Source organism: Myotis myotis, unplaced genomic scaffold (genome assembly GCF_014108235.1).
Source record: "Myotis myotis isolate mMyoMyo1 unplaced genomic scaffold, mMyoMyo1.p scaffold_m19_p_1, whole genome shotgun sequence".
NCBI lineage: Eukaryota > Metazoa > Chordata > Mammalia > Chiroptera > Vespertilionidae > Myotis > Myotis myotis.
Genome location: NW_023416313.1, coordinates 217,712,027 through 217,735,188, shown reverse-complemented (window position 1 = coordinate 217,735,188; position 23,162 = coordinate 217,712,027). Strand labels below are relative to the sequence as shown.

General features: G+C 39.8%; 1 protein-coding gene across 2 annotated transcripts in view; it reads left to right on the top strand.

The window, feature by feature from the left end:
* Positions 1–23,162, top strand: part of UNC79 (unc-79 homolog, NALCN channel complex subunit) — a 176,612-nt gene that overhangs the window by 72,429 nt on the left and 81,021 nt on the right. Inside the window, exons 17-24 of one of the 2 annotated variants that reach the window (XM_036315962.1) lie at positions 200–341; positions 3,339–3,418; positions 3,503–3,651; positions 7,282–7,439; positions 11,675–11,856; positions 13,818–14,019; positions 14,655–14,834; positions 16,237–16,302. In XM_036315962.1, the coding sequence (XP_036171855.1) occupies positions 200–341; positions 3,339–3,418; positions 3,503–3,651; positions 7,282–7,439; positions 11,675–11,856; positions 13,818–14,019; positions 14,655–14,834; positions 16,237–16,302 (1,159 nt within the window). The remainder of the gene's footprint in view (positions 1–199; positions 342–3,338; positions 3,419–3,502; positions 3,652–7,281; positions 7,440–11,674; positions 11,857–13,817; positions 14,020–14,654; positions 14,835–16,236; positions 16,303–23,162) is intronic. The other variant, XM_036315970.1, reaches the window with a different exon arrangement.

Sequence of the window (23,162 nt, the reverse complement as noted above, 5' to 3'; positions counted from 1 at the left end):
TTTCAAGGGAATGAAAACATTTCACTAACACCTCATGTAAATTTCCAAGGAAATAAGCTCAAGCCTCCTGTGCGGCAGGTGCCTCTGCCCCCAGGGCTCAGCACAGGCTGGGCCGCAGCAGGCACGCAACTGGTCTCTGTTGCAGAACCTGTTACATCCCCACAGCTGCTCATCTGGCTGCTTGTCCTGTTCGTTCCAGGAGCCCACAGACAGCCTTGAGGACAGCCTCCTTTCTTCCAGACCCGAGTTTACCATAGGCCCTGAAGGTGAGGAGGAGGACAATCCAGCCAGCAAGCACGGGGAGAACCCGGGCAATCACACCGAGCCCACGGAACATGCTGGTAGGTGAACTCGGGCACACCCAAGTTTGCACAGGCCCAACGTTCAGAACCCTGGTTGCTTAGGTGACCATTGACTTGCACAAGTTCAGACTCGGCTTCCTTAATATAGACTTGTGCAAATGAATCATTTCCCCAGATTATGAAGGGAACAAATCCAGGATGTGTTTCTAGTGGATCGAGGTCACTGAGCATCTTTCTGGCAGCAGGAGCTTGTCATTGACAAAACCCCCCCTGTTTTAGTGCGAAAAACACCACCTCCCTACTTATGGCGTATTGTGTTCTCTGTGCAGAAGTAGCCGTGAACCAAGGTGCGAGGCAGAGTGGAGGGTGCTGACGCTCTCCACAGCCATCAGGGCATTTGGCCAGAGCAGAGCATGCTGGGACAGAGGCGATGGAATTTGGCTCCTGTGCCCCCAGAGTACAACCTGGACTCTGGACAGGCTCACGCCTGAGCAATTTGTGCTCTAGGCTGATTGGCTCGCTCAGAGCTGGGAGGGAGGATGGTCTGTTGCCAGTTGCTCAAAGGCTCAGTGGGGCTAACTGGGGACAGCAGGATGGCAGAAAGGCCCAGAATCATAGTCTAGCTCCACACATGCTGAAGGAGTTTCAGGAAATTAGGATGTAACCCCAGGTGCCTCTGGGAAAGCCTGGCTTTTAGTCTGCACTGTGGCATTCTGGGGATAAATCTAAGTAGTTTTTAATCTTCCTATTTCTACTATCCTTTCTATCATTCCCTCAGTCAACAGCAAATATTGTTATGTGACTATTGTGTGGGGTTCATCGTAGGTCCTGGGGTGTCATATTCAGATCAAGGTAACAATATTATTACCGCAGCGTGCTTGGTTGGAATTGACTGCCTCTGCATGGATTGTATAAATGGTCAGTTGAGTATGGCCATCCTGGCTCACATTATTTAGAACCATTGACACTTAGAAATTGGAGGAACACCTGAGATGACCTACTTCACTGGTTTTCATCGTGTACTTGGAGTTGCACAGGCTCTCTGTGTTTCCTTTGGACCTTCCTTATGTGGGGTGGCTATTGGTAGGAAGATGTGGGTAAATGATAAAGACTCAGGCTGCCCACCCTGCTTCAACCTGACCGCACTGACTGGCTCCCTTTCATATAGTGGAGTTCTAGGTAAGATGTTCTTTGAACAAAGTATTCTGTAGAAAAGAAATTTGAAACTTGCTGATTCTTGTTCAGCCTTCTCACGTTACAGATGAGGAATACATTGCAGATGAGTTAAACAACTTGCTATTTTCATGTAGCTTGTATTACTCATTTCCACTTTATGTTATCATGCTGCCCAGACAGTAATGGAGAACTTGAATCATCCGAGGAGTTGAAATACAAACAAAATTAATGACCTCCGACTTCCCTCCCCCAATTGTGGGTGTGTCTCCGGGTGGGGGTCTGGGAGTTGCATACCCAAGTATTGTAACACTAGTTAGTGGCAGGGTGAAGGCTAGAACCTGGGTCTCCTGGTTTACTTAGAATTAGTTATACTTGCTGAGACCGGGGCCCAGCCTGTGTTAATGTCTAAAAAAAGCAAAGATTTTACTTATGATCCAGTAACCTGTAATCTTTATATGCAAACATATTTTTCAAACCTAAGATAGCACACAAAATCAATTAGCTGCCACTTTTATTTATTTATATGTAACATTTTATTTGAACAATGCTTAAAATTAAGCCATTTATTTTTATAAATGACTCTTTTCCTTGCTCAGTTGTTATAACCTCTGCTTGTTTAAACATTTGGTGTATTCGTCTTCTTCAAGCACGTATCCAGGCTCCCATCACAGCTTCCGGTCCACTGTCCTTCTTTTGCTCTCTGCTGTCTTGCAGGACGCAGTGATAAATGGGCTCCTCTGGGAGGTCTCCGTTAATTTCCTCCCAAGACCAGCCTCCCCGGCTGCTCAGTGCCCCAGTCCTGCTCCTGCTTCGCGGCCTCCAGGCAGTGGTCTTGAGCTCCTCTGTCATAGAACAGCCGGGTGCTCTGCCCCATGTTCAGTGACTTCTCCCCGCTTGTAGAGGATGTCCTGTTTCTGCATTTTGTGGCCTGGTGCCTATTTCTACTGGCAGTCAGATATCTCTTCTATTAAAATATTTTTAAAACTTTCACACTAGACAAAATAGAGTCGGGTGTGGATAGCAAGTATTTAGAATACATTAGGATGGAAGATCTCTAATGAACTATCTAGTATAGATGCCAAGAGGGTTTGACTTCTGTTGTTTCTGATCCTAGGAATTGCCAAAACTTACAACAGTGATTTGAAACCATTTTACACTAGTTCCTACATCTGGTTAACTTGTGAATTCTTTTTTTAATATACAATTTTTATTGTTGACAGTGTTACAGATGTCTCCTGTTCCCCCGCCCCCACCCCTCCAACCCCCTCCACCCAGGCCCTTGTGAATTCTTTTTCCTAGCAATCCTCATGTAGAGTGCCCTGCCACTCTTTACCACAGAGGCAGAGATTTTGGAGATGCTGATAAGGAAATAAAGCCAGGAGGAGTTGTTCTGATTTGAATATATTCACCTTCTTTCAAAAGTTCCCTTTGTCCATGGGATTAAATTCTTCCTTAGGTGCTAATACAACCTGAATACCTCTCTTTAATACCTGCTTGTCTTCCTTTCAATCAGGAAAGCATACCTAGCCAGGCCTCAGGCCCCTCCAGGTAGCAGCAGAACTAGTGGCCCACAGGGGCACAGGGCTGGGCTAAGGTCGCTTCAGGAGCCAGAGACATCTGAGTACAGGAGGACTAGGTGAAAAAAGGAAGCCGAGAATCCTGATCTAGAAGGTTTCCTTCATTTGCATCATAGAAGGGACATATGCTAACTTAGAGAGCAAATGAAAACATTATACACTTTAAAAATGTACATCTTCTATATCTGTTTTTACTCCTCTTGACTTTATGATCTTGACCAGTTCGTGAACGGTGGGGGAAAGAAGGAGTTATGCTAACCTCTGTGTAATTATTTCCTCACAGCAGTAAAGAACGATACTGAAAGAAAGTTTAGCTACCAACAGCTTCCAGTAACGTTGAGACTAATATACACCATTTTCCAGGTATATTTTTTGAAATATTTGAATTTTTTGTTTGGTAGCATTGCTGTTTTAGATAATTCCGTAACCATGTGGTTTTTTGCATAGGAAATGGCTAAGTTTGAAGAGCCAGACATTCTTTTTAATATGCTCAATTGCCTGAAGATTCTCTGTCTACACGGAGAGTGTTTATACATTGCTAGAAAAGATCATCCTCAATTTTTAGCCTACATTCAGGATCATATGTTGATTGCAAGGTAGGTCTTCCTTTTTTTGTTTATATGTTAGGCTTTTTTGCTTATATGTAAATCTTTAGAATAACATGTATCAATTTATTTGGATTATTTTTCTTAGCCAGGACAGCCTAATCATCTATGGGAACTACTTTTATTATTTTTATTTAGTTTGATTATTAAGTATGTAAATATGAGTAATAGTAATTTTCTTTGCTAAATACTATAGAAATAGAAAAGGCAAAATAAAGATTATGTGATGCCTTTCAGTTGTTAGATGGCTTAAGAATATAGTGTACCCTAGATGAACAAAATAAACTGATGAACAAAATAGATCCAGAGCCATGAAGCAGACGGATGAATTTCAGAGGGAAGACGCTGGTGGTGGGTGGGTGGGGAGAGGTTAACCAAAGAACTTATATGCATATATGCATAACCCCTGGACACAGATAGTAGCATGGTGAAGGCCTGGGGATGGGCAGGAATGGGGTGGAGGGAGTCAATGGGGAAATAAAAGGGGACATCTGTAATACTTCCAACAATAAAGATAAATTAAAGAAAAAGAATATAGTGTAACCTAGAAAAATGTCAACAGCTACTAAGTTAATATTTACCTAGTATAATTGAGCAAGGACTTAATTTCTTACTTGAAATAGAACTGCTAATAGACATCTAAAATCTCTCCACATATTATCTGATAATGCATTCTTTTAAAGACTGCCCAGACATTCTGAGAAAAACAAGAAAATATTGCCCTGGATTTACATAGTGGTTTTCTTCTTATGAACTTTAAAATAACTGTTACAATCTTCCTGGAAATAAGTTGGAAAAATATTATCCTCATTCTTATATATAAGGGAATGAAGTGACTAAAAAAGGAAAAGGTTGGTTTAGATTAACTTGGTAACTAAGCCAAGTTGAGGCTCTATTTGTCATTATTCATTTTGTTCATTTATTCTTGTATTCATTCAAAAATATTATTGAGGGCTTACAATATTCATTTTGGTAATTTGTAATCTAGTTTGGAAGAAGGTGAATAGTATGTGTACAGAACGTGACCACATAGTTTATTATTCAAATTGGTCTACTTTTGAGAGTGAAGAGGGGATGACTTTCATAATAACCTCAAAATAATAAATATATATAGTAGACTGAGATCTTGGATAAATGAAGACACATGGTCACCTATGTACATATGCTACTGTCAATCCCAGGGATGTGTGATGGGTGACTGTTTTGTGTAGTTATAGGTGGGAGAGGTCATTTTTGGATGATCAGAGAAGCCTCAGGAGTAGATACCGTTTGGATAGGCATTGAGATGATAGAATTTTGAAAGGATCAGCGTAACAGATGAGACAAGCGGCAAATCCAGGCAGAAGCAGTGAAGGGACAGGGTCAGGAGTTGGGCAGAAGCTCTGCTCATTCCAGGAGAGTGGGGAGACGACGTGGGCTGACTTCTGTTGGGAAAGCCACCTCTATTGGAGGTGTAGTTGGGACGAATGGATCATTGATGCCATGGCATCTCTGCCTTAGCCTTTGGGCTACCTACCCCAGGTTTCACCCTCAAAAGCCCTGAGGGATAATGAAGGGATCTGGAGAAAGGACATGCTTCTGTTTTTCAAACAAAGCTGCTGTAGGGACCCGAGAAAGCAGTATGGGATTGGAAGAGTCCAGGGATTTTTGTCACTGAGACGGTTTTCTATTCGTGCCATATACGATTTGCTTCCTTCTACTGAAATGAAAGTTCCATGAGGGCAGAGATCATGCCCTCCCTTTCCTTTGCATTCTCCGTAGGGCCCGTTGTTGTAGAGAAGTATCATCGTCCTTAGCCTCACAATGGTAATAGTAGTGTAAGGTTTTTGAATACCTACTATGTGTCTAACATTTAATACAGCCAGCATTAGGAGGAAGTGGAAGTTCAGACAAGTTACATTTACACTTGGTTACACAGTTAATTAATGACAGGGTTCAGACTAGATCCATATTTTTCTGATTTCCACAATTCAGTTATAGCATATGGCGTTTGAAAATTACTCCTTTTCATCCTATAAGTCTAGTACGTCTTCTGAGATACCAGCAACTTTAGTGACTTGTATTCTCCATAAATTGGAGATACTGTGCCACTCCTCCCATCTTTTAGGGGTACATTATGAGTTTTTTAAAGTCACAAATAGTTTCAATTCTGGATTAACTCTGGAGCCAAAAGACAACAAAATAAAACAACAAAAACAAACAAAAGGCATACTTTAAATAAATGAATAAAAGACTTGAAACTGCTTATATATTACTAGAGGCCCAGTGCACAAAATTCTTGCACTGGTAGGGTCCCTAGCGGCTGCTGGCCCGGGCCTCCCTCCCTTTCCCCGGCCGGCCCCGCCCCCTGGTCAAACTCCCAGACAAACTCCCGGTTGAGGGGACAATTTGCATACTATGCTTTTATTATATAGGATTAGTAAAAATAGACCTTCAGAATTATTCTGGTAGAAATTGATAGGAACTTAGCTAAACTTGCTAAGGTACATTTTTGACCAGTAGTGGTCTGGTTTTAGGCAGGGCTGGCACTCACAAGGTGTTACTAGGGATTTCTCTCTCCCTCTCTCGCCTTTTTTCTTTTTCTGTCTCCTCTCCCTTTCTCCCTTCCTCACCATCATTTAGCCTCATTCCATCCGTATTGGCTGCTTCTCAGCAGGCTGTTCCTGTGAGAAGGAGAGAGATCTTTCTGTCCCAGAGTCTATAGCTGGACAAGGATTCCAGCATTCCCATACTTACGTCATATGTCCACCCCTTGACTAATCACTCGATTTTCAGCATTGAAGCACTTTGAGCAGCATGGGTTTTGTGTTCACTCTTACAATAGGAAAAGGGGTGGGTGGGTGGGGCTTGATTGACAGCTCTGCCAGTTGAAGAGGCTGTTCTTAATTGAAAGAGTTGCTCCTTGCTAGAATAATACGAGGAAAAGGCTGCTGGGCAGGCAAAACCAACAAAACTTCCCAGATGTTCAGTATAAGAAAAAGAAATTAAAATCATTATCACTTCACCATCTTAACATAACTAATATCAATTTGTATATTATTTAACAGTCATTATTCATTTATTACTTGAATTTAAAATATACAATTAAAATATTTTATGTTAAAATGTAATGTTAAGTGGTGTTTTTCTATGTTGTTCCATAAAAGTAATTACTTTATTTATTTATTTATTTTTTTAATAAAGATTTTAAAGTATTCTTTTTTTTATATATATTTTATTGATTTTTTACAGAGAGGAAGGGAGAGAGATAGAGAGCTAGAAACATCGATGAGAGAGAAACATCGATCAGCTGCCTCCTGCACATCCCCCACCGGGGATATGCCTGCAACCAAGGTACATGCCCTTGACCGGAATCGAACCCGGGACCCTTCAGTCCGCAGGCCGATGCTCCATCCACTGAGTCAAACCGGTTTTTGCAAAAGTAATTACTTTAAAAAGACATGAACAGAACAGAGCATAGGAAAAGTTCATCAGAGGATCATAGTCTTGTGGATGAATGCAATTTCACTGAAAGCATTCTGACCATCTACAGGTTAACTATACTTCTTATCAATCAAGATAATAGTATTTTCTTTCTAAAAAGGTTATCATAACTTAACCTCTTTGCTTCTTGGCTTCCAGCCTGTGGAGAGTCATCAAATCCGACTTCTCCCAGTTATCTTCACTGGCGGTTCCTCTCCTGCTCCATGCGTTGTCACTTCCTCATGGTGCTGACATCTTCTGGACAATCATAAACGGCAACTTCAACAGCAAAGACTGGAAGATGAGGTTTGAAGCAGGTACCTCTGTGTTATAACAATTCTCTCTGGATCACATTACAAACCAGATGTCCAGTTATGAGATCTCTTTCTGCCTTTCATTTTCCTTCCCTCTTTCTACAGGGCATTGTCCTGCTTGCCGGTATTCTTTGTTGTGTCTACTTAGCTGAGCTTTGTCAATAGTAATATTTTGCAGAGTGATCTTTAGGGAGGGTGGCCCTGTCTAGTTTGCCTAGGTTAGTCCCAGTTTATGCCTGTCCTCCAGGTATATTTATTAATTGTACATGTTTACTTTCACATGGGTCCTGGCTTAAATGGTCAACCTAATGGGTTACTTGCATCAGCATTACTGGGAGTGTTTGTTAAAAACACTGATTACAGGTGGGACCTCGGTCCTTCAACTTAATTAGTTCCAGAAGGTTGTTCGAGAAGCAAGTTGTTTGAATACCGAATCATATTTTCCTCATTAGAAATAATGTAAATTGAATTAATCTGTTCCAGACCCCCAAAGGACTCCCTGTTTTAACCTTTCTTATATATAGTACATGTCGAATATACTGTTTAATCTACAAATAAACACTTCTTTTCTTGAATTTTTTGAGTCACCCCCTGCTAGCCTTCAACAAATCACTTTGAGTACTCCGTTCAGGGGTGTCTCTTAGGAGGTCAATATGCAGCTCCTTCACTTTTTCACATATCATTGTCTCCAAAATGCTATCACTGGCTAACTGTTTTTTGTTCATCCGAATCAACAACAATTTTTCTGCCTCTTCAATGGCCTGTGCTCATTGTTTTCTGAGCACTTTCACACCCTTAGCAACATCAGCACTCTTGATGGACTCTATGTTTTTAAAAAAGAAAGAAAGAAAATATTCACAACTCTGATTATGTTGTTTTTCTATTCAAAACATTTTTATTTTTTATTTTTAAAAATATGTTTTATTGATTTTTATTTTATATTTTTATTGTAAAAATTTTTAAAAATTACATCTTTATTGTTCAGATTATTACAGTTGTTCCTCTCCCCCCCCCCCCATTGCTCCCCTCCACCCGGTTCCCACTCCACCCTCTGCCCTTACCCTCCCCCCCCAGCTGTCCTCATCCATAGGTGTATGATTTTTGTCCAGTCTCTTGCCACACCTCCCACACCCCTTTCCCCCCGCGAATTGTCAGTCCAGTCCCTTTCTATGCCCTTAATTCTACTATATTCACCAGTTTATTCTGTTCATCAGATTTTTTATTCACTTGATTTTTAGATTCACTTGTTGATAGATATCTATTTGTTGTTCATAATTTTTTTTTAAAATATATTTTATTGATTTTTTACAGAGAGGAAGAGAGAGAGATAGAGAGTTAGAAACATCGATGAGAGAGAAACATCGATCAGCCGCCTCCTGCACATCCCCCACTGGGGAAGCGCCCACAACCCAGGTACATGCCCTTGACCGGAATCGAACCCGGGACCCCTCAGTCCGCAGGCCGACGCTCTATCCACTGAGCCAAACCGGTTTCGGCCATAATTTTTATCTTTACCTTTTTCTTCTTCTTCCTCTTCTTAAAGAATACCTTTCAGCATTTCATATAATACTGGTTTGGTGGTGATGAACTCCTTTAGCTTTTCCTTATCTGTGAAGCTCTTTATCTGACCTTCAGTTCTGAATGATAGCTTTGCTGGATAAAGTAATCTTGGTTGTAGGTTCTTGGCATTCATCACTTTGAATATTTCTTGCCACTCCCTTCTGGCCTGCAAAGTTTCTGTTGAGAAATCAGCTGACAGTCGTATGGGTACTCCCTTGTAGGTAACTGAATTTCTTTCTCTTGCTGCTTTTAAGATTCTCTCTTTGTCTTTTGCTCTTGGCATTTTAATTATGATGTGTCTTGGTGTGGTCCTCTTTGGATTCCTTTTGTTTGGGGTTCTCTGTGCTCCCTGGACTTGTAAGTCTATTTCTTTCACCAGGTAGGGGAAGTTTTCTGTCATTCTTTCTTCAAATAGGTTTTCAATATCTTGCTCTCTCTCTTCATCTGGCATCCCCATAATTCAGATGTTGGTACACTTGAAGTTGTCCCAGAGGCTCCTTACACTCTCTTCATATTTTTGGATTCTTTTTTCTTTTTGCTTTTCCGGTTGGGTGTTTTTTGCTTCTTCGTATTTCAAATCTTAGACTTGATTCTTGCGCTCCTCTGGTCTGCTGTTGTTTTAATGGGTTTTCAATGTCTAGAGAATAAAGTTCAGACGCCTTAAATGGACATTCAGAACCTCCCATGGTCTGACTGCTCCTGTTTGTAGCCTCATTTCTCACTCATCTTTCTTCACCTGACGTTGTACTTTTCTCATTGCTTCCTACTGCCCCTCACCCATATCTTGGCCAGTCTCTGTTCTTAGTCTGAAACCTTCTTCCCTTCTAGAACCCACTCAAAAGCCATCTCCGTTTGAACCACCTTCAAAGGCCCCCATTGAGTTCCATTTCTCGGTTCCCTTGGTGGAAAGTGTTTTTAATCCTCCAAGCTCCCATAGCATTTTATTTATACATCACTAACAGCATTTACAGCTTTTTATATTACATTTTGGTTTTAGTTGTACCTGTTTATCTCTTTTAGCCGACTTGACTTTGAAGTCAAGACCTGTGAATGATTCACATGTTAGTCTGCTTGGGCTGCCATGACAGAATACCATAGACTGGGTGGCTTAAACAACAGAGTTTATTTCTCACAGTTCTGGAGGCTGGGAGTCCAAAATCAAGGTGCCAGCCAATGCAGTTCCTTGGTGAGGGCTCTCTTCCTGGCTTGTAGATGGTTACCTTCTTCCTGTGTCTAGTTTTCCTTTTGATTTTTATAAGGACACAAATCCCATCATGGGGGCTCCACCCTCATGACCTCATCTAAACCTAATGACCTCCCAAGGTCCCAACTCCAAATGCCATCACATTGGGGGTTAGGGCTTCATGTGTAAATTTTGGGGGGGCACAATAATTCAGTCCCTAACAGTTCATTTTTCCATTTACTTCCATCTCCCCAACAAGTACCTAGGATGGTGTCTTTAAAATAAGTGAATTAGTGGATTTATTGAATAATTACTAAATGTGGGATTAATAAAAAGAGTATAAGGGCAAACTCCTGCTCTCAGAAGCTCTCAATTTAATTGATGGGACCAAATACAAACATGTAAAAGGTTAAGAAACTATAAAGGTGTAAATATAATTCAAGATCACAAAAGAAGATATGTCATACAGCTAAATATGAACACACAAACGCCATATCTAAATGAATAGTATTTTAAAAATATATATTCTTATTCATTTCAGAGAGGAAGGGAGAGAGGAGAGAGAGAGATAGAAACGTCAATGATGAGAGAGAATCATTGATCGGCTGCCTCCTGCAAGCCCCCTACTGGGGATCAAGCCCACAACCCAGGCATGTGCCCTTGACTGGAATAGAAACCAGGACCCTTCAGTCTGCAGGCGGATGCTCTATCTGCTGAGCCAAACCAGCCAGGGCAATGAATAGTATTTTTGCAGGAGTTTATGGTATGGAAAGACCACTCTAGGAAGTCAGAGTGGACTTCACAGAACATGTAGAATTTAAACAGCAGATTCTTTTAAGGATGGTACAATATCCATTAGCAGAGAATAGAAAGAATATTCTAGGCTGCTAGAATAGCTTAAGCAAAGTACTGAACCATCTCTATTTGCATGAAACTATGTTGCTTCACTACCTTCTATGGTTTTTTATCAAGCTCTGTTTTAAGAGTGGCTGGAATCATTTAACATAGATTTGTAGAATAATTAGAAATCTATCAAGTAGGGTGCATCTATTTTATGGAAGACGTACGCTGTACAGCCCCGGGAAGACTGGTTGTCACTTCACATCATGACACGCTAAGAGTGGAGTGGAGGGTCCAGAATCTAGAGCCAGGACTGGCAGGTACCTCCCACCTCCCTGTGGAACCTCTGTGGAATGGACAAAGAAATGAGCATGGAGGCATTTTGAATAGTTTGAAACACAGCTGGAAGTTAAACAATGGGAAAGACCATTAAAAAAAAGAGAGAGAGACAACCCAGAACTAAATCAAGGCTGCCTGACAAAAATACTGCACTGAGTAGAAGTGGTCTGTGCTGCACGAATCACTCAAAAGGAGGCACTAGACGTTCCTCTTGGTATTTAAAACCAGTGTCTGGGGGCCCAGAGTTACCCTAGCTCTGTGGGTTCAGACTATCTAAATACATGTCATTTTTTGTCCTCTGCCCTTTACATTTCAGTGGAAAAGGTGGCCGTGATTTGTAGATTTCTGGATATTCACTCAGTGACCAAAAACCACCTGCTGAAGTACTCGCTGGCACACGCTTTCTGCTGCTTTCTGGCGGCTGTGGAGGACGTCAACCCCGCAGTGGCTACCAGGGCCGGGCTCCTGCTGGACACCATAAAGAGGCCGGCGTTGCAGGTGACGTCCCTCCGTGTGTGTGGCCTGCTCTGCAGGTGGCTTTCTGCTCTGCTCCACCGAACCCCGAGTTATGTGCCTCATAAACACAGTTACTGCTGCTGCTGCTGCTGCTGCTGGTGGAAATTTTTCAGTTGGGAAAACCATCTCAGAATCACATCGTATTAACAGACCTCTTATTTTTATATGTTGATACTTTCTTTTCAGTCTTTGTCTATGTGCTGAATCACTTCTGACAGATGGAATTATTGTATAACGTTTTTGGGGGCAGATTATTAAATGAAGTTTGTTTATACCATTTCACTGGTTTCTGGGCTAAAAGTCCTTTTAATTGAGGCTAGTTTCTAAGAGAAATCAGGTAAATTATAAATCAAGGCAAACCATGAGAAGTTAAATATGCTACCAAAATGAAATGCTACAAATTAAAGCCAAAGTAACATGAATTATAAGACCTGGAGAGAGTTGAATATTTACCTTATTTGGCTCCTGTATTTTTAAAAATTTATTTATTTTTAAAATATGTTTTTATTGATTTCAGAAGAAGGGAGAGGGAGAAAGAGATGGAAACATCAATGATGAGAGAGAATCATTGATTGACTGCCTCCGGCACACCCACTACTGGGGACCGAGCCCACAACCCAGGCATGTGCTCTGATTGGGAATCCAACTGTGACCTCTTGGTTCATAGGGTGATGCTCAACCACTGAACCACACTGGCCAGCTGGCACATGTATTTTATAGTTGAAGACACCAAGTCTCAGAGAGATAATGTCACTTATCAAAGGACACAGAGTGAATTTTGGGAGAAACAAAACTAGAACCTCCAAAGTCCTGATCTTCTGTTTTTCCCCATTGCCACCTGATTTATCATTATTTCATTATTATTAAAGTTAATAATGGCAAGAGCTAATATTTATCAAATAGGCATTGTGTTTTCAGGGCAGTGTATTAAAAGTGTCCGATCCTGCATTATTTCAGTTAATCCCCACAATAACCGTTAGTATGTTCCCATTTTACAGATAGAGAAGCTGAGGGTTAGCAAGATTAAGTAATTTCAGAGTCACACGGCTAGTAAGTGGTAGAGAAGACTCAGGTCTGACTCATAATAAAGTCATATTCTTAACTGTGTGTGTGTGTGTACACTGCCTCCCAATCAGTGGAAGGGTTCTTGTATAAAAGACTAAGAAGAAAGGGCAATGGTACAGGATCTGAAATATGCTAGGGTTGTGCTGCCTATGGATGCTCACCCTTCCTTGTAAAAACTTCCAGTTGTTTTCTGGATAGTCCTTCTCTGTTGGTCTTAATAAGACTAGGTGGTTGTGTGTCTTACCGCTGCTCAGGGCTGGATCATAGGAGGCACTCATTAGATGAGAGTTGGATGAATAGGATGAATGGCAGTTTTTTAAAAAAGGGAATCGTAGACTTATATACAGGAGAAATAGATGCTCAACCCATTATACCTTTGCTTTTTTAAAACTCTATGTTTCACTCACATTCCAAGAAGATGACTTATGTTCTTTTAGAGTCCTTAAGAGAATTCTAAAATCTGAATTTCTTTTAGAAATTTTAATTCTAAATTTTAGAATTTAACATTGAAAGGAAATTTAAAGACCACCTTTTTGTGTATTCTAAAATGTGTCTTTGGAACTATGCTTCTCTGATAGAAACTACAGACCTTAAGAAAAGAAACATTGGTTTGAGGATATTTAGGTAAAAAAAAATAGTAACATACATTTAGTTCAGATTTCTAAGTCAAAATTTAAGGGCTATTCTACAATTAGGAGAAGCTTCTCTTTTGTATTTTTTCTACCAAAATTTGCAGCAAGAAAGCTTTCAATTGGCTCATTTCTACATTATAAATATAGATGGAGTTTGCTTTGCTCCACTGACTTTGCTTAGTGTATTTGCTTTGAAGCAACTTGGATGTTTACATCTGACTTTGCTTTCCCCCTCCTTTTCCCCAGGGTCTGTGTGTTTGTCTTGACTTCCAGTTTGACACTGTGGTTAAAGATCGACCCACAATATTGAGCAAGCTTTTGCTCTTGCATTTTCTCAAGCAAGATATTCCTGCTTTGAGCTGGGAGTTCTTTGTCAACAGATTTGAGACACTTTCTTTGGAAGCTCAGCTGCATTTGGATTGTAACAAAGAATTTCCTTTTCCTACAAGTAAGCAAAAGGAAGAACTTGCTGTATAGAGTCGAGGTTCCTATGCTTGTGCTTGCTAGATAAGCAGAAGATACTATGTGCGTAGTTCGATTTCCCATTATGGAGGATGCCTTGACTTCGTGTACTTCATCTCTCAAATGTTTGTTGAATACCTACTGTAATCATCCTCAGATTAACTATTTTCTGGCATTCCAAAATCCCAATTTTTCTAGTTCCTTTTGGGGACTTGTGAGAAACAATTGTGACTGTGTGTTCCTTAAACGCTGTTCAGTCATCATGATTGTAATGCTTGTGAGCAAGTTTGTAAGAGATATTTGCACCTTGCAAATCCGCTCTCTCATGCTTCTTAATCAGGTACCTACAGCTCTGACTAGATGGGGAAAAGACTTTGGCCAGTCAGCTAGTTATCCAGTGATAACAAAATCAGATAATTTAATCTTATTTAGACGATAGTCATGAAAGGCAATAGTCAAGATTTTTCATATAAGCTTTCCTGCAGAGAGAAAGGTGAATGAGCCATCTATCCATGAAAGATGGTTTGTAATACTGAAAAATATACACAAATGAATGGTTTTAAGCTAGTTGCATAACACAGGAGTTAAGGAAAACGATAACCTCTACTTCCTTTTGCAAAGCTATCACTGCTGTAAGGACCAATGTCACCAACCTCAGCGACACCGCGCTGTGGAAGATCAAGAGGGCTCGCTTTGCAAGGAACCGCCAGAAGAGCGTGCGTTCCCTGAGGGACAGCGTGAAAGGGCCCGCGGAGTCCAAGAGGGCGCTCTCCCTCCCCGAGACCCTAACCTCCAAAATCCGTTGAGTATCTTCTTTCATCCTTCCTTTAAAGCTGTTTAACGTCTTTCTCAGGCTGACTTGTCTTGTTGAATGTGCATAGAGAGTAGCGAATTTAGCAAACAGCTTGGTCATCAGGTCTGGCCTTTGGATTCCCTAGAGGGTCCCCCAGGGGTGTTAGTGCCCTGGGTGGCTTTTTCCAGTTTTGGGGTGAAGCAAAGCCTTGATCTAACAGTAGATTATTCAATAGGTTGTTTTGAAATGTGGAAGGCAGCAAACCCATTGACTCTTGGCATGAAAGAAGCATCTGCTCCTAAGTGCTCAAATGTGAAGTTTGCACCAGCCTGGATAAGAGATTCCTGAGAAGACTTTGACGTTGTCATTGAATGCATGGTAGAGGCAGCCAAACAAGCTTCCAGACAAACAAATAATAATGGTTGCTTTTGCAAAGACAAATTAGGCCGAGAAGTTGAATTTTTGCACAACTTAAATAAGCTTCATTGCCAACTTAAAAAAAAAAAAGACCATATATACTTGTTTTCTAAAGGTCTTTCTTTATATTGCATTTTTAAAGAGAACAAAATTTCTCTTAAATTACCAAATCACTAGATGAACTCTAATGATTAGCAATAGCTCATGAATGGGAAATAATGAAAAATTCATAAGTAAATCATCATATTAGTGAATGGATATGTTTAAATACATTGCTAACTTGTAAAATTTATGAAATGACTTAATTTTTAACTGCTGTGAAGTTAATAAAAGAGCCCCATAAAATGTATTTCTTATCCTGTTAGAAGCTGAAAAGTTTGCTTTTTCATTGGCACTTATTAGAAGACAGCCTTATTGTAACATGACCATTTTAAATCATAAATATGATTTGATTTTATTTATTGCATTTTCCTCTATTTTTCGACAAGCTAAGGATATGTAGTGTTTTGAACTTTGGAAGAATCAATAACAGCCCTGTAAGCAATCAATAATCTAGGTGTTCAGAGAGCAAAGATAATAACAGGTGCCCATTTCAGAATATCCTGTGCTAATGTGAGGCCCCAGATGAAACTGAATCAGATCCTAAAATCCAATACCTCAATCAAATGAATTACAATTTCTATAAGAATGTCCCAGGTCTTTTAGAATCTAACTGATCAGTTTGGGATATACAGTTTACTTATTGTTATTTCTTGTTAATTGATTCACGTGACAATTGTGAAGGTTAAGAATTAAAGTAACATTGCAGGATGTTCTTCAGGTTCAAATGAAACCACAAAATTTTTGTGATATAAACATCTACTATGTGATGCTAATTACAAATAGGAAAACTAAACTTGCCCCTACTATCCAATGCAGTTAGCGCTAAGTATATTTTCTAGGCTCAAGTTGTTTTTAATGCTTATTTAAATAGAGTTGTTGTTGATTTTTAAGCTGTGAGGTTGACCAGGCAAGAGCAGTCTGCTCCAGCTCTCGGTGGGACACCCGAACAGATGCCAGGTGGGTACTTCTGACTTGAAGGGCTGTGTGCAACTGTCTCTCACAGGTGGACAAAGGATAGTGCAGTGTCTGTAACTGGACCACAGTGATATAGTTAGGTTTGGCAAGCTCCAAAGTCTTCCCCAGGTGCTCAAGCATTTGGGCCCCTGACATAGCAATTCCTTTTATATTAGCAGATGGCTTTTGATGCTGGTAACTTTTGGTCCAGTAAGAAGCATCTTGTTACCTGAGTACGCACTGTTCCCCGGAGAGCCAGTATGTCTAGAACCATACCTAGTACTTATATTTGTATGTGTATTTACACATAGAAATATTATGTTCATATATATCTGCTATAGGAAAAAACATACATTTCATTCGCACTTTATAAGGTTCTACATTTGAACCACCATCATTCACTCATCCCCTTAGTCATTCCTGATTCTTTGCAGCTCTACATGCCTTTCTGTCTCAGAGAAAAAGTTTCCATTGTTTGGCGCATCATGGGAACATATCCAGCTTGGCACAGTGTAACTGTCATTTGATGTTCCTGAATTATCCTAAGGGCTGAAGGCAAGACTATTACAGACTGAATGTTATTCACACAAATAGTCCCATAACTTGTTGGGAAAACTGTGAAGGTTCTGAGTACCTGCTTATTTGTCAGAAACAAGTTGGTAACTACCATCTATGTATCATGCTAACAAAGATTTTGTTTTTCTATTATTATTTTCTAAGAATAGTTTTAAGGTGAAGTTTTCAGAATGGCCTCAGAAGGAAAATTTCAAGTAGGGAGACTTTGAAGACTGTGTGTTTGTTATGTGTTATAAAAATGACTCTAGAAAGAGAGGCGGTGAGGGATGGAGGAGGAGCACAAGATTATGATTGCAGATGGTAGGTGTTAGCCAGAGTGTATTTTCTCTTTTATTTTATTTATTTATTTATTGTTTATTTATTTTTTAATTTGTTTCTGGCGCCCATGACCAGGATCGAACCTGGGACCCTTGGATCCACAGGCCAACGCTCTATCCATTGAGCCAAACCAGTCAGGGCTGTATTTTCTCTTTTAAAATTGATGAGAAAAAAGGGATAGCAAATACTTGGCAGAGTCTCTTACCTTATTTTGTGCATCGCTTGTGCCTCACCTGTGCTGAGGTGGAAGAAAGATAAAATAAGAACATCTGATTCTGACTTCACTGCAAATGTGAAATCCATCCAGGTCCCCTTCAGTTAGGTCTTTTTGAGAATGGTCTTATGCAGTTTCACAAACTATCTTTATTTGACCCCATCTTTTCTTTTTGTCATAAGGCTGAATTGAAAAGCTAGTCTGTAATTATTATCACCCATTATAATAATCCAACCTCTCACATCTCTTTGGGAAAATGTGTGTATATGTTTCTTAAAGTGAATAAAAGCTTCAAGCATCTAATTGTCCCATCCAAAGTGACAAGATGGAAAAGGGGCAAATAAAAGCATTGTTCATTTTAAGCATAAATATCGTTTACATGACACTGCCATAAGCAAAACTTCTATAGATTTGGAAACTTATAAATTGCTTATAAGACGATTTCAAACTAGATTTTCAGTTTTGTATTATTATTCACTAGACACTGAATGTTTTAACCTGGAAGCAAAGACATACCAGGACAGTCAGAAGACTACAGGATGGTTTAAGATAATAACTAAATGGAAACGGAAGAACTTGCTATTGAATATACTTTTGTTTGATGCAGATAATGAGCTCCTCTGTGCAAGACCTTGTATTGATCAGGCCTGAAGTAAAGGCTGAACTTTTTGTCACTGGATTTATAATTTATGGCTCTCTGATATGAACATGCACAGCAAATTTGCAATGGAAATACACTTGTATAGAAGGTATACTCTTCAAGGCTAGCGAAGAACTGCATTTCTCCATGACATTTATGAGTCAAATCAAAGGACTTGTGCAAATATAAAAAATTCATAGAATTCTATAGCTGAAATATTAGAAGTAGGCTAATATTCTCATTTTACAGAAGAGGAAACTGAGGTTCCCAGAGAAGAGTAAGTGCCACAGGTTTGTTGGTAACAAACAGATCTGGGTTGTAAGCCCAGATGTCTTGATCTCCCTTGCAAGGCATGTGTGGTAAATGCTAGTAGGAGCTCTACACCTTTATTTAATCCCAATCGATGAAATATACACTTTTACCTGCTAATCTGAAATTGGTTTAATCTTAATTAGATATAAGCTGTATTTTCACTAATGCTGTGAGAACCAGGAATTCTTTGTCTTTGATGATTCAGAACATCTGATGAATGTTAATGTTGAATACAAATTTCACCAATGCTGAACATGATGCGTAATACTGAACAAACAATAACCACTCCATGTAATCACATGGGATTTAATTATATCTTGTTCCTTATCTCCTGGAATGAATAATTAAACAGTAGTAGGTAAATCATATTTCATATACGTATAGTGCTTCTATCTATGAAGTGTTTTTATGCAAATCATCTAATTTTGATTTTACAACTATGGCTATATGTAAAGTATTATTTTTTTCACTTTACATATGGACAGGAACACAGGTCCTAAGAATTAAGAAATTCTGCTTAGGTGGTTTGCTGAAGATCACGTATAACTAGTTAGGGATAGAACTGATACTTGAGTCCAAGAGACTTGATTTGCTTTCTTTCCACTATAGCCTCCTCCTGAGGAATTGGTTTTAGGATATTCCTTCCCTTTGGGATGACATGAGCATACCAGTCTAGTTACAGAGCTGACCTGGGCATTCAGGTCTGCTACAGTGAGCATCCAGTAAGCCGTGAGCATCCAGACCAGAGGATCTTTCCGGTTAGAACCTACAGATTGGTCTAGAGCTATCCTAATCCCTACAGGGACATGGATGCTCTACTCCAGCCCGTAGAGAAATCCTGAGATCTCTTGGTCTGAATTTGTAGCAGTAAGAGAAGGTCCCCAATGCTAGGTACCCAATGCTTGGTAACATTGGTGAAATTCGTATTGACCTTTCCTGCTTCCCTCTTAGGTTCCAGCCTGGACTTCCAAATTGCTTCTCTTTTGGGCTCTCCCTCTTTTTTCCTAGAAAGATGGTTTACAATTCACATCTTCACCAACTTCAAAATACCTATTGATTATTTTGATCCAATAAATCAAAGAGTACAGTTGTTTTTCGTAGGAATGCCCTTGTTTGAAATGATGGTTTTGGGAAATGACAGTTTCTCAAATGATAGGATGTGGGGTAGGAAGAGGCAAAGGCAGGGATGGGGAGCATATGAGGATGCGGAGTTAGTCACCAACATCAACTTTACAGCCTCTGTGGCCATGTGCACATGAATGAAGCTTTAAGTTGAGTTAATGAGCTAGGGAGACCAGTGAGGCAGTGTGGCCGGACCTACTGAAATAATACAACCTCATTTATAGGGCGTAACCCTTGGCTTCTCTCAACCAAATGCAGAGTTAGCTCGTGGAAGGGGTCCTTTCTTCCTCTACTTGTCACATTGGTTTGACAGTGGTGGCTGTGAGCTGACTTATACAGAGGAATGTTCCCTAGCTGTTTCCAAACATTCCTTGCTGTTTGGAAACTTCATCAGTTTTTCTCCTATAGAGAAGACAAGATTTGAAATATTTATTTGAATTCAGTATACGTAGACATTTATGAATAATAAGCATCTACTATAAGTCAGACACGGCCCCATATTCTCTGGAGGTTTTAAAAAATGGATGAAGCATAGCACTTGCCTTCAAGGAGCCTTTGCTCTTATAGGGGAAATAAGTCAAGTGAATGAATAAAAAGTTCTGCCTTGCATAATAGCTATTTGTCCCAGGAGAGTTAAGAAATGCTATAGAAAACTTCTGTTCATTCTTCCCTTCCACCCTCCCCTCTTCCCTTCTTTCTTGTCCTTGGACATTCTGAGTGTAGGAATCACATCCAGTTGCTGAGAGGAAGGTGGGCACAGGTAATAAGAATGGCTTCTGGGGACCAGATCCAGAGGGTTAAATTGGGGATGGGGTGGAGGACCACTCTACAAGGTGAAGAGAGAACGTGAGCAAAGGCAAAGGTGGGAAATGTTGGTGACATTCTGAGATCCGTGAGTAGCCCAGGTTGTAAGGATGCTGAATATTTGGGGTGGATGGAGTGATAGGAGAAAAGCAGGTCCTGATCTTGCCTGGCTCCAAATTGTTTGAATAAATAAAATTGTACTATACTTTGGAGTTTCGATCGGTTGAACCACTCTGGACAGAGTCCATGTTCAAGTTATGGTAGAATAGCTCTCTCTACCTTGTGATTATAAAGGTGCCTACCTTTTTCTTTACAGAAGTGATCAAATCTCTTAACACATTAAATCTCTATAGTTAAAACAGATACAGGAATTTTATGGAATAGAATTCAAAAGTGTTTTAATGGTCACACCTTAGAGAAAATATTGTAGGCATTTAATTTAAAAATGGAAATTTTGTAACCTTTTAGATAACTAATTGCTGTCTTGAACAATAAAGAAAATGTCAACTTTTCTAAGCTCATTTTTCTTATGGATTTGATTAAGATAACTCCTCTTAGTGAAGAGTGTACCAACCACAAGCTTACAGTGTTGTAAAGAAAGAGCACAGACTTGGCAAAGCTCACAACCAGAGGGGAAATTATTGGAATGCAAAGAGGGTTTCCCCCCACTTTATGCAATAGGTCCCATTAGCTAGTCCTTTTTTCAGTAAATGTCATGGTTTGTTAAGGAGCATTCATTCCTAGCTATTCAGAAACAGCAGAGTAAAATCAGCCAACTTAAAGCACGGAAGATCAACGAAGATGAATCTAATATGAGGACAGGGCATTTGTGAAATAATGCTTACTCATTAGGAAAATGCGATTTGACAGGAAAAGTTAAGGTTACATACTTTATCTGTAATAGTGTCAGCAACAAAAATAAAGAAAAGTAAATAAAATGAATGTCTTCTTGCAACGAGAAGAATTTTAAATTTCACATATTTAAAGGTGAAGTCTGATGGTTTATTTTCTAGACCCAAACTGGGATAGAATGACATGGGGAGTTGATGTCCTAGTTGGGCCTAGTCTGGGGTCCCCTTTCTTTTGTATTGAGGTCTCTAGATTCTCAGGGTTATAAAACAAAAGTGCAGCTCCTTCTCCAACCCTCCTGAGTTCCACTTTTAACTTTGGGATTTTGGAGTCCAGCCACTCTGGACTTGAGGTGGTTGAGCAGGACTGAGTGATTCGTGCTGTCTGAAATCTTGCCCCCAGAGCTAAAAGGAATTGAGGAATGAAGCTATATTGTAACAGCCATCACTTGCTGCTATGATAACATTGAATCCTGCAGGGAACCTAGATTTTCACACTTGTCAGATTCTTGGCCCAAGCTTGCCCAGAGCAATAACCTTCTTCTAGTTGTAAAGTAATACTTTAGAGGAAAAAAAAAAATCAAGATTAAATGTTATTCAATGTTGAAAAAATAGTTTTCTAAACTTTTTCTATTTTGCTTTATGAGGATTTACATAGGTATTGTTTTTGGTTTGATCTTCTATTCAAACATTTAATTATAATATACAGGGATGCTTCACATTTTTGGGCTCTTGGTGAAATAGGGTGATTTTTTTTTAATGATGGCTGATGCATGGCTAGTAAATAATGATAATATTAACAATTGAAAATTTATAATTCACTCTTCATGTGAAACACCATCGTAAAGAAATTCTTAGGTTTTGTTTGAATAATTTTTGGTAAAATTTCTCTAAAGTACATTGCACATATTTTTCCCTTCATGGACAGAATCTATGAGATAGAACATGTTAATGTCCTAGGGTCATATTAAAATATGTCAGACGCTTTCCCTTATGTTAGAGGCTCTTTGACTTATATGATTTCTCTGCCTCTTCATACATTGTAAACCATCCCTTCTCAGTGTGTCACTTTTGAACAGACCAGCATTCTTCTGATCATCTGGGGAAAACTAGTCAACCTGGTTGTTGCCTTATGTGTAGTTCTGACCTAGTCATGCCTGAACTTGACATTACTTTCATGCCCCTGCTGAAGAGAGAAGGGTTTGGGCTTGAGGCAGTTGATTTCCACAGTCTCCAGAAATGTTTCATCGATCTCACTTCTCTTGGCTGTGTCCTGGAAGACTGAGATTTTGCCGAATTGGTTAAGTTAATGGGTATAAATCACCTAGTTTTATTTTTGTTATTTCCTTAATACCATCATCATAAAATAAACTCAGTCAAGTTTTTGTTTATAATGATTTGTAACCCAAGCTTGTCATCATTTAGCAGAACTGTTCCTTGCAGGATGAGAGAGGAGAATGCGGGTGTGCCTACCTAACCCACCAGGCTAAAATGGCTTCCAATTTAGCAATTCTGATGCAACTTGTCAAAGGAAGGACAAGAATAGCCCCTATAGAGAAACATGGAAAAACAAATCTCACTTTTCCTTCCCTCAAAGTCCTAAACGAAACCAGATCAGAAGAGGCAGAAAAACAAAGAAGACAGGGTCTAATTTCTGGCTCTGAAAAATAACAGAGAAAGTCAATGTCAGGGTGCTGCTCATCATAATTTTTTGTGGGGTTAAGAATAAGTCAAGGGCAAAGGTATTCTCTTTTTCTTTCCATGTGAACTTTCAGCTCACCTTCATGTGACACCCCTCCCCCCCCCCGCTTTTAAAAAAGTTCATGCTTCTTTCTGTCTGTGGCACCCCCCCCCCCCCGCTTTTAAAAAAGTTCATGCTTCTTTCTGTCTGTGGCACCCTCCCCCCCCCCCCCCCCGCTTTTAAAATAGTTCATGCTTCTTTCTGTCTGTGGCCCTCCCTCCCTTCCTGTATGTTTCTCATTACATTCAGCAGGGCTTATAATTTGTTATTTAATTTTTACTAAATTAT